This window comes from Myxine glutinosa, chromosome 7, assembly GCF_964187855.1.
Source record: "Myxine glutinosa chromosome 7, kmMyxGlut1.1, whole genome shotgun sequence".
Taxonomy (NCBI): Eukaryota; Metazoa; Chordata; class Myxini; order Myxiniformes; family Myxinidae; genus Myxine; species Myxine glutinosa.
This window is the reverse complement of record NC_136267.1, coordinates 53764553-53783338: the sequence shown is the minus strand read 5'-3', so window position 1 is coordinate 53783338 and position 18786 is coordinate 53764553. Positions and strand designations below refer to the sequence as shown.

Sequence of the window (18786 nt, the reverse complement as noted above, 5' to 3'; positions counted from 1 at the left end):
TATCCATCGGCCTGAATTTATCCATCGGCCTTAACTAATTAGCATAGCTTCACCCTCGCATGGAGACACATAACACTTACATGGACATCCAGTCCTAACTTAAATACATTGATGTGGCTTCACGCCAAACGGAGCAAACTACTTTATACAATTCTACCTCGACTACGGTATTTCATTACCTACCCCATACACATAGCAATATCATGTTTTATATCGCTTTTCACCTGTTCCCTCAATGGTGAAGAATCACTAAAAATTCAATAATTCTCGTATCCGAATCCATATTCAAATCTTCACCAAACCCAAATTGATTAGTCATTGTCACACACCCATCTTCTCCACCAAGTTTCGTCCAAATCCGTTCATAACTTTTTGAGATATCCTGCTATATACCGTTTTTGGCAATGATGAAAAATCACTTTAAAAATTCTACTAACCGGATCCAGATCTTCACCAAAATCTAATCATTTTGTCCGTGTCACATTCACCACCTCTCCGCCAAATTGTGTGCGAATCCCTCCACAACTTTTTGAGACATCTTGTTCACAGACAGACAAACAAACAGACAGTCAGGTAGGGGATGGAAGGGGAGAGATCCACTAGTGGGAGGAGAGAGAGAGATGGGAGGAGACGGGAGGGGAGAGAGATCGTCCTTTCCACTCCCTGTATCACAGGGGTGAAAACATAACCTCCATCCACTTTTGGTGGCGGAGGTAAAAAGTTCCTTGGCCTTCATGGTAGAGTTTCTGCTCTGACATGCACTGTCAACTGTGAGACCTTATGTCGGTGTGTTTCTTTCTAAATCGTGTCCACTCATTTGAATTGGCCTCAGTGGACTCAAATGAAGTTGTGGAGACATCTGAAGGATGATCAAAAGAAATTGGATGCACCTGAGCTCAATTTGGAGTATCATATTGTTACGGAAACGGAGTACGGCTCTCCCCCTTAGCAAGAGGTGGTTAGCCCCTTGTCTTGTTAAGCTGACCATCTCCGCTCCTGGTACTTGTAACGCTCTCCTGGAACGGATCAGGGTTATGGGTCCAGGGTTTATCCCGAATACCTTTATCCGTCCCTCCGCAGAACAGGGAGACAAGTACCGCTCGAACCCCGGTTTTTGGATGTTCACTTTGCTGAGCGGTCTTAGCAACACGACGTTCGAGCCATTAACAAATACTAAACCCAATTCATATGCGTCGGCCAAATCGTGCCACAGGTATTCAATGGGGGAAATCACAAAGACGATCGGATGTGGAAGAAGAAGCCAAAGTAAGGAGATAACAGGATTTATTATTATTTACACAAGACTAAAGGAAGAAAAGCAATCAAAGTAATATACAGAAAATGGAAGGAGCAGAAGGACACAGAGCAATTTCTAGCTTATCTATACAGGCTTAACTTATATCCCAGACAACACAGACAGACAGACGACAGTCAGACTTACATGGCGATGATGACAGGAATGGCAGGAGGTTCGTTCATCTGACGAGGTTCTGTTCCGACCCGCGACTCTCTCTCTCTCTCTCTGTCGGTAACCCTGGGATTCTCCTCTCCAGTACCTCGAACCCAGCTCCAGCCTCGAACCCAGCTCAGCAGCACGCACCAGCTACTCATACCAGCCTCTCGTACCAGCTCAGCAGCACGCACAGCTCTCGTACCAGCCCAGTAGCATGTTCCTTCCTTGCGCGATTGTCGTACGCATATCTCAAGCGGGGGGTGACACGCCCTCGGCCGTTTGGGTCCTGCCCCGTGCTCTGTTTTGTGGCCTTATATGGCAATGCCATGGTCTTGTTACCTTATTTGGGTATGGAGCTGAACAGCCCCGCCCCCTGTGGCGAGCCACGGGCTTGTAGCCTTACTTGGGCATGGAGCTGAACAGTCCCGCCCCCCGTGGCGAGCCACGGGCTTGTAGCCTTACTTGGGCATGGAGCTGAACAGCCCCGCCCCCATGGCGCGCCATGGGCTTGTCTCTTCTCGGCGACCCCGCCCTTCTTGTCCAAACAGAGCACAGAGCACATATTCACTATGGCGGCGAACGCCGCTTCCAAACCAGGGCCAGTTGAGAGGGCGTGCACCCCACACTTGTCAAGCGGTTTTGCACAGAGAGGGAGAGTTTGGCTGGGAAATGAAATCCTTGAAGGGGACCTATCTTATTTCATTTGGTGCAATGCAGAGTCAATTAATGGGAAACAGAGCCTTAAACTAATACACATAATAAAGAAATAACTATAGAGAGGTTCTATGGTTCTCTATGTGTGTGCGATGGACTAACTAAGGGGACGACCGTTGATCTTTACACAAATTGATGGAGGTATTTACCAAGAATTACTATTATTTACAGAGGGTGATATTTACAACACAGGATTCTCAAATCCGCAACAATATCAAAGGGATTTATACTTACTGACTCAAGACATTTCAGATTTTCATTTTTAAATATTTTATGAATATCTCTAAAAAAAAAAATTCCACTTTGACATTTTGGGGTATTGTGTGTAGATCAGTGACAAAAAATGTTAATTTAATCATTTTTAAATTCAGGCTGCAACACAACAAAATGTGGAAAAAGTCAAAGGGTGTGAATATTTCTGAAGGTAATGTATGTAAATATATAATAGATGCAAACTGGAGAGTGGAGTATAGGAGATACGAGGAGGAATGGGCGTCTGAATTTGAGGAAGAGGAAGAAACCAAGAGATTACGTAGTAGAGATAAAAACGGAAACACTATAAGCCCGTTTCGTTGAACCAACAAAGGGTTCATGCCAAAAACATAATTTCTTTGCAATCCATTAATCACCTCTACCTTCTATCTCTCACATCTCTGGCTCTGGGTTTGTTTCAGGATTCAGTTATTTACCATAAACTGCTTTTTAGATGCTCTGATTTCATATTAAGAATAGGTTGGGGAAATCTATTTATTATGTATGCAAAATCACAGAATTTAGGCCGTTCTCTTCTTTCTCGTCTTCCTTCCCTCTTCCTTATCTGCTCTCCTCTCTCCCCCTTCCCTTCCCCTACACTTCCTCCCCTCACTTCTGCCTCCTCATCTTCCTTCCTCCCTCCTCTCACTTCCCCTCCTGGCCCCAGCCTTTCCCTCTCTCATGTACCTTCCCCTCTCTCGCCTCCCATCCCCTCCCCTCTTCCCTTCTCTCCAATCCCAACTCCTCTCTCCCCTCTGTTCTCTTCCACCCCATCTCTTCTCTCCCCTCCCCTCCCTCTCTCCCTTCCCAGTCCCCTAACATCCCCTCTCTTTGCTCTCTCTCTCCCTCCATCCCCTCTCTCTCTCCTCCCTTCCTCCCCCTTTCTTGACTTCCTCCTCCTCTCTCCCCTCCATATTTCTCCTCCCATCCCCTCTCTTACCTTCCTCTCTCCCCTCCTGTCCGCTCTCCTCCATTCCACCCTCCTCTCCATTCCACTCCCCCTCCTCTACCCCTTCCACTCCCCCTCCTCTACCCCTTCCACCTCCCCTCCTCTACCCCTTCCACTCCCACTCCCCCTCCTCTACCCCTTCCACTCCTCCTCCTCTCCCCCTTCCAATCCTCCTCCTCTCCCCATTCCACTCCCCCTTAAATTCCCCTCTCCTCCCCCCCTTCCACTCCCTCCTCCTCTCCCCTTTCCAATCCCTCCTCCTCCTCTCCCCCTTCCACTCCCCCTTCCATTCCCCCTCCTCTTCCCCTTAAATTCCCCTCTCCTCTCCCCCTTCCACTCCCTCCTCCTCTCCCCCTTCTACTCCCCCTGCACTCCCCCTTCCACTCCCCCTCCTCTTCCCCTTCCACTCCCCCTTCTCTCCCCTTCTCTCCCCTTCCACTCCCCTCCTCTCCCCCTTCCACTCCCCCTTCCACTCCCCTTTCGCTCCCCCTTCCACTCCCCCTTCTCTCCCCCTTCTCTCCCCCTTCTCTCCCCCTTCCACTCCCCCATCTCTCCCCCTTCCACTCCCCCATCTCTCCCCCTTCCACTCCCCCTTCTCTCCCCCTTCCACTCCCCCTCCTCTCCCCCTTTCTCTCCCTCCTCCTCTCCCCCTTCCACTCCCTCCTCCTCTCCCCCTTCCACTCCCTCCTCCTCTCCCCCTTCCATGCCCTCCTCCTCTCCCCCTTCCACTCCCCTCCTCCTCGCCCCCTTCCACTCCCCTCCTCCTCTTCCCCTTCCACTCCCTCCTCCTCTCCCCCATCCACTCCCCTCCTCCTCTCCCCCTTCCACTCCCCCCTCCTCTCCTGCTTCCACTCTTCCTCCCCTTCCACTCCTCCTCCTCTCCCCTTTCACTCCCTCTCCTCTTCCCCTTCAATTCCCCTCTCCTCTCCTCTCCCCCTTCCACTCCCTCCTCCTCTCCCCCTTCCACTCCCTCCTCCTCTCCCCCTTCCACTCCCCTCCTCCTCTCCCCCTTCCACTCTCCCCTCCTCTCCTGCTTCCACTCTTCCTCCCCTTCCACTCCTCCTTCTCCTCTTTCACTCCCTCTCCTCTTCCCCTTCAATTCCTCTCTCCTCTCCCCCCTTCCACTCCCCGTTCCACCCCCTCCTCTCCCCCTTCCACCCCCTCCTCTCCCCCTTCCACCCCCTCCTCTCCCCCTTCCATTCCCCCTCCTCTTCCCCTTAAATTCCCCTCTCCTCTCCCCCTTCCACTCCCTCCTCCTCTCCCCCTTCCACTCCCCCTCCTCTCCCCCTTCCACTCCCCCTCCTCTCCCCCTTCCACTCCCTCCTCCTCTCCCCCTTCCACTCCCCCTCCTCTCCCCCTTCCACTCCCCCTCCTCTCCCCCTCCCACTCCCCCTCCTCTCCCCCTCCCACTCCCCCTCCTCTCCCCCTCCCACTCCCCCTCCTCTCCCTCCTCCTTCCACCCCCTCCTCCTCTCCCCCTTCCACTCCCTCCTCCTCTCCCCCTTCCACTCCCCTCCTCCTCTCCCCCTTCCACTCCCACCTCCTCTCCCCCTTCCACTCTTCCTCCACCTCCACTTCCTCCTCCTCTCCCCTTTCACCCTCCTCTCCCCTTTCACCCTCCTCTCCCCTTTCACCCTCCTCTCCCCTTTCACCCTCCTCTCCCCTTTCCACCTCCTCTCCCCCTTCCACTCTTTTCTCCTCTCTCCCTTCCACTCTCCCCTCCACTCTCCCCTCCACTCTCCCCTCCTCCTCTTCCACCCTCCTCTTCCACTCTCCCCCTTCCACTCTCCCCTCCTCTCCTCTCCCTTCCACTCTCCCCTCCTCTCCTCTCCCTTCCACTCCAAATTCCCTCCCACTCCCTGTATGCTCGTTACACAAAGTTTCCCCTTCCTTCACCCCTTCTTTCACTCCTGATCCCTCCTCTCATTTCTCATTTTGTAAATTCAGCACCCCACGTGTCACCCCGTGTATACGTAATAAATAGATCGCCCCATTTCAAACTTATATCTTAGTTTTTGAGCCGATTTTGCCGAAAGCTTTGAAATAGTTACTCAAAAAATAACTTTAGAAATAGACACGTGACCGGAAAAACATGTTTAAATGTGCACCTGCATCCGTTTGAGCAGTAAAGATAGCGAACCAAGCTGTTGGGTAAAAGTTACAGGTAAGCGGAGCGAATGCATAGAGGACCCTATTACTATTGTATTATTACAATTAGTGTAGGAAGCCCCGCCCACGTTACAGGTGCAAGTAGGTCGTGATAAACGTGCTCACCATGTGTGCGTTTGGAATCTCAAGATCCAAACAAAACCGTAAACACGGTCCAGGTTGTTCGCATTGACGGCTCACATGTATCAAGGGCTCAGCAGGTAAGAAAGGTGTTCAAACCGGTAAAATGATAGCTCTTAGATTGGCGCCATCTTGCTTCACGAATGGATACCTGTGGATGTTTGTTACTTGCGCGTTAATTTAAATGTAATTTAATTTCGTCATCTTGTTGAAGTCTTCCGTGAATCGTTCGTTTTGTGTGGGTTTGGGTGTATCGGAGTGTATTATTGACTCGTTGGAGTTAAACAAAATTTCATCGCTTTGAACTTCTGTGAGTCCTAAGAAAAGTTTGAAAACGTTACGAAAAGTTTGAAAAGGTAGTTTGCGGTGAGTTGTTCTGGCAGCTCGACACCACGTGAGGGTCGAGGTGGGTTGATGGTTGTGTTCACTTGGCGGTTTGAAATGTGGTTATTGTGGTGGAAAGAGGAATCTTGTCTTTCACAGGAGACGTTAAGCAGGCTGTCCCATTGACTCGCTGTGAATGAAGCTTATCTTTCAAAGGGGATGTTAAGCAAGCAGTCCCGTCTGTCGCTGTCTCTGTATATCTCTCTCTCTCCCTCTCTCTCTCTCTCTCTCTCTCTCTCTCTCTCTCCCCCCTAAGCCCCCTCGCGGGTTTTTTTTTTTTTTTTTTTTTAAAATAAATTAGCTTCTCTGGATTAAAATCCCAATTCCGTCAACAGAAAAGAGTAATAGGTAATTAGGTTTTATTTCTGGGATGCTTGTTCAGTCGTTTTCCACCTCTTTAACCGTTTGACAAATGGCTGTTTGATGATTTATCACATTTGTACGAATTTTAATTTATTTTTATTTTATTTTATTTTTTCTTGCAGTTTGCCTCGTTTCGGTAACAGTCCTCACACTGCAGGGCTTGTGTGTATTTGGCTGTTACCTCTTGCCAATAGCTGACGTGTTTGCCACGTGTACTACAGTATCCATGTGTCCCATCCTACAATTTGTAAACGAGGCATTCTAGATGCCAGCAATAATTTACCAGAAAGTCAAAATCAAGCCAGTAAGTAGATGCTGTTTTGGTTGGTACAGTTTCTACTTGGGGAGAAAAATAGTTTGGACCATCACGATTGTTTATCAAAACTTTTTGTTTTTGTTTTTTTCCCCCAAATATTTGCTGCACAACATTATGTATGTGAATAAATAATATTCTCTGGTGTTTCCATCTGAATCCCTGTCTTGGGAAACAGGAAACCAAAGGTCAAATCCCATTTACCATGGTATTTGTCACATTGTCTTAGCCTGGTTTTAGCTTGACAGTTGAGGTAGCTGGCTTGAGATCTGAGTCCTGAGTTGAAGCCCCTGTCGTGCCGTTAAAATAACACCGGGTGGGTTGACTCGGCCTGTCATCCTTCCGATGTCAGCAAAATGAGTACCGGCTTACTGTGATGAATGAGCCATTCGAGTGTCCTGCGTCGGAGTGGCGACACGTCCATGATTGTGCCCAATAGCCAAGAAACTGCTTCGGCAGCCCTATGCATCTGAAGATGCAAAAATGAGTGGTCTTCTGTCACATTGCCCAAGATGCACTTTTAATTAATGTACAAGTACACCGTGTCCTGAATCCAGATATCTAACTTTGCCATTGACGAAATGAATTTTGGAACCAATTGAGGGGTATCATCCTGGAATAGGGGAGGTGTGAATGGGGTAGAAATGAGATCCGTGTGCAAATACTATTCGGATTGGAGATTGCGGGGAAGAATGCAGGTAGGAGTTTGGCGATGAGAAAATATTTTGTTTTGGATATGGCTGATTTAATCCACTGGCTGAGGGGGTCCCCGTGTGCATGAGATGTGCCCTAAGTTACTCTTCATAATATTGAAGTAGACCATGAGACATGTCAAAAAAGTTTGGGTAGACTTTTGGTAACCCGGCAGTAACCGAGGAAATGACGTCATTAGCCACGCCCTTTGCCGCTCTATTGATACCAAAATTTAGGGGTAGGGGAAACATAAATCGCAATAACTTTGGAAGTATAAATAACAGAACTACAAAATACCCATTAAAATGTTTGTATTTAAGTACTCTATTCATTACAATAATCATTATGCAAATTAATATGTTAATGAGGTCACCAGAGGTCAAAAGGTCACAAAACCCGAGTACAAGTGAAGATTTCACACTGCTCCAAAAAATACCCACCAAGTTATGGATTTACTCGCTTTTACATTTATGATGCATGGAACGTTTAGAATAGATGCTACTGATTACTTTGATATGCATTTGGGGCCTTTTAATGCCTAATTGTATTACATAACATCAACGGAAAATTGCCGTAAATTTAAAAGGCAGATTTTTTTGCAGTCCATAAGTATAATAGAATGTTCTGCATACTAGTACCTTCTTTAGCAATTTGAGAATGTATTCTGAGTTATGTTTTGTGAAGAGTTCCCTTATGCTCTTCAGTCCATTGTATTAACCCTCAGTGTTTTGTCGAGTAGGCGGACACATCATAAGGTTAGATTTAATTGAAATCTTATTTGAAGCCAAGAAGCCTTTAAAAATACCCATGGGAATGATGCCCATGGTTCCATAAAATGTTATCTATGCCTGATCTGCCAGTCAAATGAAAGAGACATATCTCAAGCAATGATAGACAAGTACATGTCTTAACACAATAGTTTCTATTGTCCACAAGTTTCGTAATTTACCGTTGCTTACTCGCATGTTTGTCGAAGGGATCCAGATGACCCAGCGATGCTTATACAGTGTAAATTACTGCTACATACCTAATACCATAAAGGAATTTCCTTTATGCTAATGCTGAGTTGAACCAGAGGGGTTTTTGCATTGCACAATTTGTTCATCACCCTGGAGACTTTGACACTTGCAGAAACTAATGCAGGGAAGTCCATTTTTGCGACAGGCACATCTGTCATTGCTGCATTTTTTGCAATTGCACAAAACTGTGTATTCTTCAGGAATTGGTCTCATGCCTTTAGTTGGCATCAAAAGTTCATCTGCTTCCCTGAAGCCAAAAGCAGTTGGATCCAGTGATGTGGGCTTATGAGGGTGTAACAAAGTCACCATCTGATAGGTTGCATAAAACGCTCTATGGATGTGTCGCTGTATTGCATGGCTAGTTGGCGGAAGTTGCTCCAAGGATACACCTTTACTGTGATGGTACATGTGGTCTCTTAATTGATCCATTGTTGTGCACTTGGTGTTCTTTTTTATAACTTGTACCAGGTATGCCTCACAGGACGCCATGAAACTGTCGGTACAACTTGTTCCAGAATCAAAGTCTTTCAGATACTCAGATGGACTAGCATTATTCAAGGCTGCATGTTTTGTTCCCACCTTGCTTGTGTAGTCACAGCCAGTCAGGGTATGAACACGTGGTAGCACATAGCAAAGTTCTTCTCCACCCTTTGGTGCTAATGTGTGAACTGGAATGTATCTCGTTGAATCTCCAACACCAGCCCTTAGCCAAGGTTCGCTTAGGCCATTGTAATGAAGAATATTCCAGTAGTGCATAAGCAGTACAAACACATCTGTATCACCAGACAATACGATAATACGTTCAGGTCCACTTTTGACCGCATGCATCGCACGTAGAATGATACGAGCATCTGCCTCTTCTACATCGGGACTGAGGTCTGGCATTTCTGTTGAACAGCCATCTTTGACAGACTGGCATGTAACTGCACCAGATACACCTGAAAAAGAACTTGCCACAACGTTGACTGTGGAAGGTCTTTCTTTTCCGCGCTTCATGGCTTGTGAGTGAAGAAGCATCTGGAGTTTAAATGTATTATTGCTTGATGCCCAAAATCTGTCCATTTCTACAGGTAACGGTGTGTCGTAATTGATAATGTTCATTCCAATTGCCGCTTTAACTGAACGGCGCCTTCTCTCGGAATCTTTTATGGACCCCTCGACATAGGAATCGAAGACCAAATCCAACCTGTCATCCCCCTGACCAACTGCAGCGACATAGTTCAGAAAATTATCACAGAAATCTCCAAATGTCTGCAGATCTTTTATTTTTTATCTTTCTGATGTTGGCCATCACGTCAACTAAACATGTGGACTGTAATGCACCGTCCTTGACTGGAGTTCTCTCATCTTTGGTGAGTTTGGTCTCTAGTTCCTGGACAAGTGCACTTTTTAGTGGTTTGGTCATCTGTCCTTCCTTATCAAACAAATATGATGTAGGGGAGACATCATACTGCAATAACTCTTCCATTGTCCTTCCACGGGCACGGGTAACCTCAATTGATCGTTTCATTTGGGCTTCTTCCTTCTGTTTTCCAGCGGATTTTCCTTTTATATCTTTTTCTCGCTTATGTATGCTGAGAAATGTCCAAGTTTGTTGCGCTGGCAACGGAATTCGATTAAAGGTGACCTTTGACCTTGGGCCTCCTACTTACAGAGCAATAAGGGTTAAAGCTAAAGAGCATAGGAGAATTCTTGATAACAAAAACTGTTCATATGCACCTTCATATTGCTAACAAATGGTCCCAGCATGACAGCATACTTTGTATGCCCAAGGACTTGAAAAAATTCCACCTCTTAAATTTATGGCATTTTTCAATTGATATTATGTAATAAACTTAGGCATTAAAAGGCCACAAATGCATATCAAAATAATAGGTAGCATCTATTCTAAACGTTCCATGCATCAGAAATGTAAAAGTGAGTAAATCCATAACTTGGTGGGTATTTTTTGGAGCAGTGTGAAATTTTCACTTGTACCCGGGTTTTGTGACCTTTTGACCTCTGGTGACCTCATTAACATATTAATTTGCATAATGATTATTTTAATGAATAGAGTACTTAAATACAAACATTTTAATGGGTATTTTGTAGTTCTGTGATTTATACTTCCAAAGTTATTGCGATTTATGTTTCCCCTACCCCTAAATTTTGGTATCAATAGAGCGGCAAAGGGCGTGGCTAATGTCATTTCCTCGGTTACTGCCGGGTTACCAAAAGTCTACCCAAACTTTTTTTGACATGTCTCATGGTCTACTTCAATATTATGAAGAGTAACTTAGGGCACATCTCATGCACACGGGGACCCCCTCAGCCAGGGGATTAATTAGACAGTACAGTTTGTGGGAGGGTTTCAAAAAGGTGACTTACCGGTGTTTAATTCCTCCAACGGTTCTCACCCACCTCCATAACCACACAACAGTCTTCAGCTCAATGACATCATGAAATAGCGGGAAGATTGGGAGTGGACAGATTATTTCATAGGTTGGAGATGAGGACAAGATGTTTGGTAGCAAGCTTTTTGCATCCTCGTACGGCATGTAATGACCTTCGTTCGTATGCAGCACGAGGCTGCTGGGTAGCATCATTGGCTGAGGGTGCAGCTGTGCTGCTGCTGCAGTGCCCTCTGCTGGTTAGGGCATGAATTTGAAATTTGAACAGGGTGCTGGCGATAGCTCGCCTACTCTTCACGAAGGACCCGTGCAAGCTTTAACGTTCAAGTAATACTGGCAGAAGAGACACTAGTTTAACCTCCACTCAAGGGACGACACACACACACACACACACACACACACACACACACACACACACACACACACACACACACACACACACACACACACACACACACACACACATATATATATATATATATATATATATATATATATATATATATATATATACACATGTATATATACACACACACACACACACACACACACACACCTGGTTGTTAAACGCCGGGATGGAAGTTTACAGCTGGGCCAATATTTGACAGGGTCGGCAAACCCAGACTAGACAGCTTGGAGGCGAGTGTGCGTACCCCTGGGCCATCCTGCCAGCATGTAATGACCAGGGCTAAAAAGCTGTTGGGAGGGGCTGCAGTACAGTACAAGATAGGCTGTGGAAGATTGAGAGGCCACGATGGCTGTGATGCATTGTTAACAGAACTTTGACCGAGGGGCTTTGATTTTGTGGGCCCTTGTGATTTGAGGTGAGACCATTGAAAAGTGTCGTGCGTATATGCATGTCTCTCTCGAACCATGGTTTCTGTCTCCCGTTCATGACGGCCGCTTCCCATGCTGCATTTGAAAAGCTGCACATTTGGGCAAAGCTCAACATTCACTTCTGAAATGATGAGACCAGGCACGACCTCGCTACAACCTCTGTCGTTTGAGCCTTACGCCTACTTTCAAATTTGGTTGTGATTGGTTAAGTAATAACCGAATGCATCGTCGCCAAAAAGGTCACGCACCAAATTGCATGACAGCTCCGAAGATGTCTTTGGCTTCGTAATAGCATCAACGTGGCAGCTGTATGATTCTTCAGGTTACTATTGTTGGTGGAATCAGGCCAACTGTCTAACCAATAGGTGAAAAGGGGCATTGCACTGAAATCCCACCCCATCCCCCCATCGCAAGTGCACCATGAAGCACAAATAGATTAAGAAAACAAAGTGGGGAGGGTTAGGTTCTGAGTGGCAGCAGAGGCAGCAACCCACCATGCACAGCAGGGACCCAGAAGCAAGAGCTCAGCACTAGAGAGGAGCACACAGAACAAGTGCAGTGTTTGGGCTTTTATAAAGTTCCATTAGAAATATCGGACCACCCTCTGGCATGCGGCCTGTCAAGTCCTGATTGGGCTGCGCTGTTTGGCATGGCATGCCAGGGAATTGACACCAAACGTGGTCCGTTCCCCTTAAGCGTGCCTGGTGTCAATATATCGGTGGTGTCTCGTCCCTTTCATGTCCTTTCGCTGACACCATGGTCGTGCTTGTGGGCCATGCCAATTGACCGTAACCAAGAAGAAAGGCCATACAAGGACAGATTACAACGGGGGAGATACAAGAATGCAGAGCATAGATACCGACACTCAGGGGTGCCGCCAGGGATTTTGGGCCCCTATGAAGCACGCGCGCACATTTTTTCCCCGACATTTTTGCCAGGAGGTTGAAGCAATGCTTGTATTTCTGCATACAGTATGGAATTCACTATTTGATGCAAGACTGATACCCACACAAGAAATGTGCTGAAGGCCATCTTTTACAGTCTGAATGTAATTTTAATGGTAAGAATTACAACATACATTAACCTCTTCAATTAAAATAAATTAACATTATCATCTATAGAATGATATAACAAACAAAATAATAAAATCAGCAGCAGAGTATACATACAAGTATACATACCAAGTGTAGTGATCCAATATTCATAGCATTAGCCATGCCATTTAGTTATCACTGGTCCTTGCTCAGCCTTGCACACCAACCAAAGAACCGTTAGTTTTATTGGTCTATTATGCTATTAAAGATGATAGGTTAATAATTTAATATTGAGAATTTTTTACCTAATGTTCTAATAATTTTTAGGGCCCCTGTCAGTGCAGGGCCCTTGGAATCATCCTAACTTCTCCCCCCCCCCCCCCCCCCCTACAGCGCCCTTGCCGACACTTGGGTGGTATGGCAACTTTTATTAATAACATTAGACATTACACTTAGTCTAACATGTATTATGAAATAACTATCCTAATTTATGCCCCATTGGCCAATTGTACCCCTTAGGCCAGATCCGTAATAATATTTACATTTCATGTTTGAGCTGAAAACTTTAGACATGAACAAGTTGCTGCAGCTGTGGAATTGATGGAAGCATTTGGCCCAGGGCAATGTTTGGGTTGTCACATTATTTTGCACTGTGATAGATGATTCTGAGCTGCAAAGCTTATCGTCTGCAAGAGCAAAGTGATCATTCTTTCTTCCGAGATATTTTGCTGTTGAGTTGCATTCAAGTGTGCTTCTGAGTTTACATTGCTGAGCTAGAATATTATCCCAGCTATAAACTACCATCCTGATGTTTCACTAGCAGGGCGATTCATCAGTGTGCCGTCCTTGGATGCAAGTTCTGCTAGCATTAATTGGTGGACGTGAAAAATCCCATCGTCCCATTTAATTTTTATTACAGTATCTAAGGCTTGTCGTGGAACAACATACACATACACATACAGTTAGATGAGACAAACATGGCAACTGAGCCTTGGGGCTGGGAGAGTGCTGTCACATTCCGGGGCATTCTGGATGCGAGCGACATCGCAACAATGTCGTCGCATTTCTCGCTGCACTTGGCCAGGAATGTCCTCAACATTGATGCCAATCTATGGGGATCGTAAATGCGGAACATTGAGCAAGGAAGCAGAACGTACCATTATTGAAGTCTTTGGTATGACTCAGCCAAGGGTTTGAACCGTTGACATCCCAGCCTCAGAGGTTGCTCACCATTATACCACTGAGTCTGGTAGAGGATAGGCAAACTATTTAATGGAGAGTAGGTGAGCTGTTGCCAGCACCCTGAACAAATTCTAAATTATTGCCCTGACAGCTGGACAGGCAATGGCAAACCACTCAGCATAAACCCCTGCCAAGAAAATCCTTCTACATCAACTCTCTGGCATGGGTATGGTATACGTAGTATCTCCGATCAGAAATGTTTTTTTTGCTGAAATGCTTTTTCCTGTTTCAATTTGTAATTTTAACAACACATTCATGGGTTTAGGTTTTCGTTTATTTAGGATTTCTATCTGACAAGCTCCCCAATTCAAATTGTCAGCCCATTCTGCTCCAACTCTTGAAATGTTCAGGTGACAAATTCAGTTTTTCTTGGTTTATACCACACCCTTAAACATTGTTATTCCATACTGGGATGGACGGTTGGGGGTGGTGAGGGCAGCGAGATGTCCACGACAGGTTGCAAACATTGTCACAGCTAATATTTTATCCCACACAGGTTGCTCTCCATCCCAGGTTGGCACTAACAACAAACAACAACATGCATTTTAAGGCCATTTTCCCTGCCAGAGCAGGGGTTAGCCTTGCGGTCCCCATGACAATCTTCTCCATCTTGCCCTATTTTCTGCATCTCTCCTTGTTAACCCCCTTGCCCGCATTTCTTCTTCCACCATCTTTAGCCAAGTCTTTCTCGGTCTTCCCCGTCCTCTACTTCCTTCTACATTCATTTCCATCACTCTTCTCAACCAGTCACTTTCATTCTTCATCAACACATGACCAAACCAACTCAACCTGTTCCTCTTCACAGCATCAATCACAGGCTCTATTCCCATCATTTTTCGCAATTCATCATTTGTCTTCCTCTCTCTCAACGATACTCCGCACATCCATCGAACCATTCGCATTTCCACCCTTTCCAACCTTCGTTGCTGCTCTACGTTCATTACCCATGTCTCTCCCATAAATCATAACACTTCTCACACATGCAGCATACACCTTTCCCTTCAGCTTCAACGACACTCCCCTCCTCATCAGCACGCCACTCAGTTCCCGAAACTTCTTCCATGCACATCTCACTCTAGCAACCGTTGCAGAGTCTGATCCACCTTCTCCATTCAGCATGTCTCCGAGGTAGCAAAATGTTTTCTCACCTTCCAGCTTCACGCCGTCTCCAAGATCCAACTCAACATTTCCTCCATGTGCAGCTCCCTCTGTGCACACCTTACACTTGAATGTAGCTGCCACACTGGTTAATGACCCTCTCAGACCACTACATTTTTGATGAACCCACTCAGCGCACATTGTACATTGAATGGAGTTCACTCCGACACCCTTCCTGCACACAGCACAGGGCCACTTCGCAGTTCTTTCCACCTCACCACATGCTTTACCACTTGCCATCACCTTCGTCTTTCCGATATTCACCTTCAGATCTTTTGTCTCCATACATTCCTTCCACTTGTTCATCTTTTCCTTCAGTCCATCCATACTTTCCGCAATCAACACCAGATCATCTGCATACAACAACTCCCATGGTATACCCTCCTTTACGTTCCGAGCCAGCACCTCCATCACAGCTACAAATAGTAGTGGACTTAGTACCGACCCCTGATGCACTCCCACCTTCATCTCAAACTCACCACTGTTCCCATCCTTCGTCCTTACAGCTGTGCGTGCTCTTTTGTACATTGCCATCACTACTCTGATCAACCATTCCTCCACTCCTAACTTCCTCATTGCCCATGTCAATACTTCACGTGGAACCCTATCGAATGCTTTCTCCAGATCAACAAACCCAAGAAACAATGTCTTCCTCTTCTCCATGTACTTCTCCTGCAACTGCCTCACAATAAAGAGCACATCTGTCGTTCCTCTTCCTGGCATAAATCCAAACTGCATTTCGTCGATCTTCACTTTCTTCCTTATCCTTCTCTCCAACACCCTTTCCAATACCTTCATTCCATGCTCCAATAACTTTATCGCTCGGTATGAGCCACACTCCAGAGGGTCACCTTTCCCCTTGTATAGAGGGACGAGGGTACTCAGTTCCCAATCCACTGGAATGCGGCCTTCTTTCACCACCAGATTACAGATCTCTGTCATTCTCTTCACACCCCAACTTCCTGCTGCCTTCAACATATCTCCCACAACTCCCGTCGGCCCTCCTGCTTTTCTACTCTTCATTGCTTTTATCGCTTCCTCAACTTCCTTCTCAGTTATCTTCTCCTCCCCTTTCAGGAGGAGAAGATAACTGTTGGCACTAAGCAGGTCTCAATCAAATTTGGGGTTTTGCTTGTCCTGTCGTGGAATGGCATGCTCTTTATAAAAAGGTACCATAGGATATTTTTCTACAAGCAGCTGGGACAGCTTGGTGAATGTCTTTTTTTGAACAATAGGTCCATACTCATTAAACAACCTGCCTGTGAAAGTTTCATTTTGTAGATTGATTTATCCATCTTTGTGTGGCTTAAAGGTGAGCACATTTAGAGCAGGAAGACAGGTGAAAGACATAAGCAGTATGTTTTCTGTCTATCTGCTTGCTGATGGTTATCTTGCTATCGTTTTGGCCTCTTAAAAACAGTAAATGTAAGCTCTCTTCTATTCCCCTTGGTCCCCTACACCGAGGGGACTATAGGTTTGCTGTCCGTCCCACTTGTGGTTTTCTGCACTTTTATTCCATAAGCTTTACATTTTCAATTGAAACTTGATACATGGCTTTATTATTATTAAAAGTTTGAGTTTTGGGGCATTTTACCAACTTTTCCCTTTTTCCCTTTTTGCCCAAGTCCCTTTTTGGACTTAGAAAATATCACATTATACTGTCGTGGCCAAAAATATTGGCACCCTTGCACTTATTTCAAATCGCTCACAATTTTCTCTAAAAATAAGTTTAAATTGACAAAAGTATTTATTTGGTCTCCACAAATCTTTATTTTACTGTTAATATTACAGAACCTTTGTTTTTTGATTCAGAACTTAATATATCCCTTTAAATCAGAAAATAAAAAAATGGCATTGACAAAATTATTAACACCCAAGACTTGATATTTGGTAGCGCAGCCTTTGGACAAAATAACTGCTGTCAAGCGCTTCCTATATCCATGAATGAGCTTCTGACACCTCTCTACTGGCAGATTGGCCCACTATTCTTGTGCAAACTGCTCCAGTTCTCCCAACTGCAGTTTTCAGATCTCCCCACAGGTGCTCAATGGTATTTAGATCTGGACTCATTGCTGGCCACTTCAGAACAGTGCAGCGTTTTGTCGTGAACCATTTCTGGGTGCTTTTTGAAGTGCGTTTGGGGTCATTGTCCTGCTACAAGACCCATGACCTTTGACGGAGACCCAGCTTTGACACTGGGTTGAACATTGCGCTCCAAAATGCCTTGGTTATCTCCTGATTTCATGATGCCATGCACACATTCAAGGCACCCAGTGCCAGAAGAACCACAGCAACCCCAAAACATCACTGAACCTCCTCCATGTTTGACTGTAGGGAAGGTGTTCTTTTCTTCGAAGGCTTCATTTTGTTTTCTGTAAACATAGAGATGTGTTTCACCAAAAAGCTCCAATTTGGTCTCATCTGTCCACAGGACATTCTCCCAGAAGGATTTTGGCTTGTTCAGGTGTTTTAGGTCTCTCTCAGCAGTGGGGTCCTCCTAGGTCTCCTACCATAGCACCCTTTCATTGAGTCAGCGATGGATGGTGCGAGTTGAAGCTGTCGTGCCTTGTGTCTGAAGTTCAGCTTGAATCTGTTTGGCAGTTGATCAAGGTACTTTCTCCACCATTCAAACAATCCTTCGCTGCAATCTGCGATCAAATTTTCTCTTGCGGCCACGTCCAGGGAGGTTGGCTACAGTGCCATGGGCCTTAAACTTCCTGATAACATTGTGATATCCTTTTACGGTGGACACAGGAACATCAAGGTTCTGGGGATGGACTGGTAGCCTTGAGATTGTTCATGCTTGGCTACAATCTTGTGTCTGACCTCAGACAATTCTCTGGTTTTCTTGCTTTTCTCCATGCTTTTTGCGGTACACACAGCGACACAAAACAGCAGAATGACTCCTTTTCTCAATTCAAACTGGTTGAATGAGTGATTTTTGTATTGCAGGTACCTGCAACTCACCACAGGTGAGTTCAATTCCAAATTGGAGGAGAATCACCTGCTTGAAATCCAATTATTTCTAACAACGTTTAAAAGGTGCCAATAATATCGTCCGGATCATTTTAGGATTTCTGTGTGGAATAAGATTTAGTAATTATTTCAGCTTTTTTGTTTTGTTTTCTTCCACCGCAAACCCAAGAAATACATATGTGGATACCAAAATATCTATCTATAATTCCAGTAATCGTTGTGTGTTTGTACGTTTGTACGTTTGTTTGTTTGTCTGTGACCGCTGTTTCTCGACAACCACGGGTCCGATATACTTTTAACTTGCCAGGTATATTGCTGGGGACCCGAGGATGTGCCTTTTCAAGGTTTCATATTAATCGGACAATTACTTACCGAGCTATGTCCAAAAAACGATTCAACCAATCAGAGCAGCGAACTATCGCGTGTGCCGAACGTGGCGGGCACACTCTGCCTCGGATGGCACATTTGAGAGCGTATTCATTTATTTCACGTTTGCAAACTATGTTGGCGCTATGTTGGCGTTAAACTATGTTTTAAAACTAATAAAAACCCCGGGGGGATTGTCACTGTACTCGCAAGCCGTTCGCCGTTCGCTTTGGCGTTGCGAATGGACCAAAACATTTCATGCACCAAACCATTTCATGTAAAGCGTTCGCCGTTCGCTTTGGCGTTGCGAATGGACCAAAACATTTCATGGACCAAACCATTTCATGTAAATAGA

General features: G+C 45.5%; 1 protein-coding gene across 1 annotated transcript in view; it reads left to right on the top strand.

Annotated features, from left to right (window-relative positions):
* Positions 1-5487: 5487 nt before the first annotated feature.
* Positions 5488-18786, top strand: part of LOC137430745 (major facilitator superfamily domain-containing protein 6-like protein A) — a 30758-nt gene continuing 17459 nt past the window's right edge. The window contains exon 1 of the mRNA XM_078781710.1: positions 5488-5736. Within this exon, the coding sequence (XP_078637836.1) occupies positions 5717-5736 (20 nt within the window). The 5' untranslated portion in view covers positions 5488-5716. The remainder of the gene's footprint in view (positions 5737-18786) is intronic.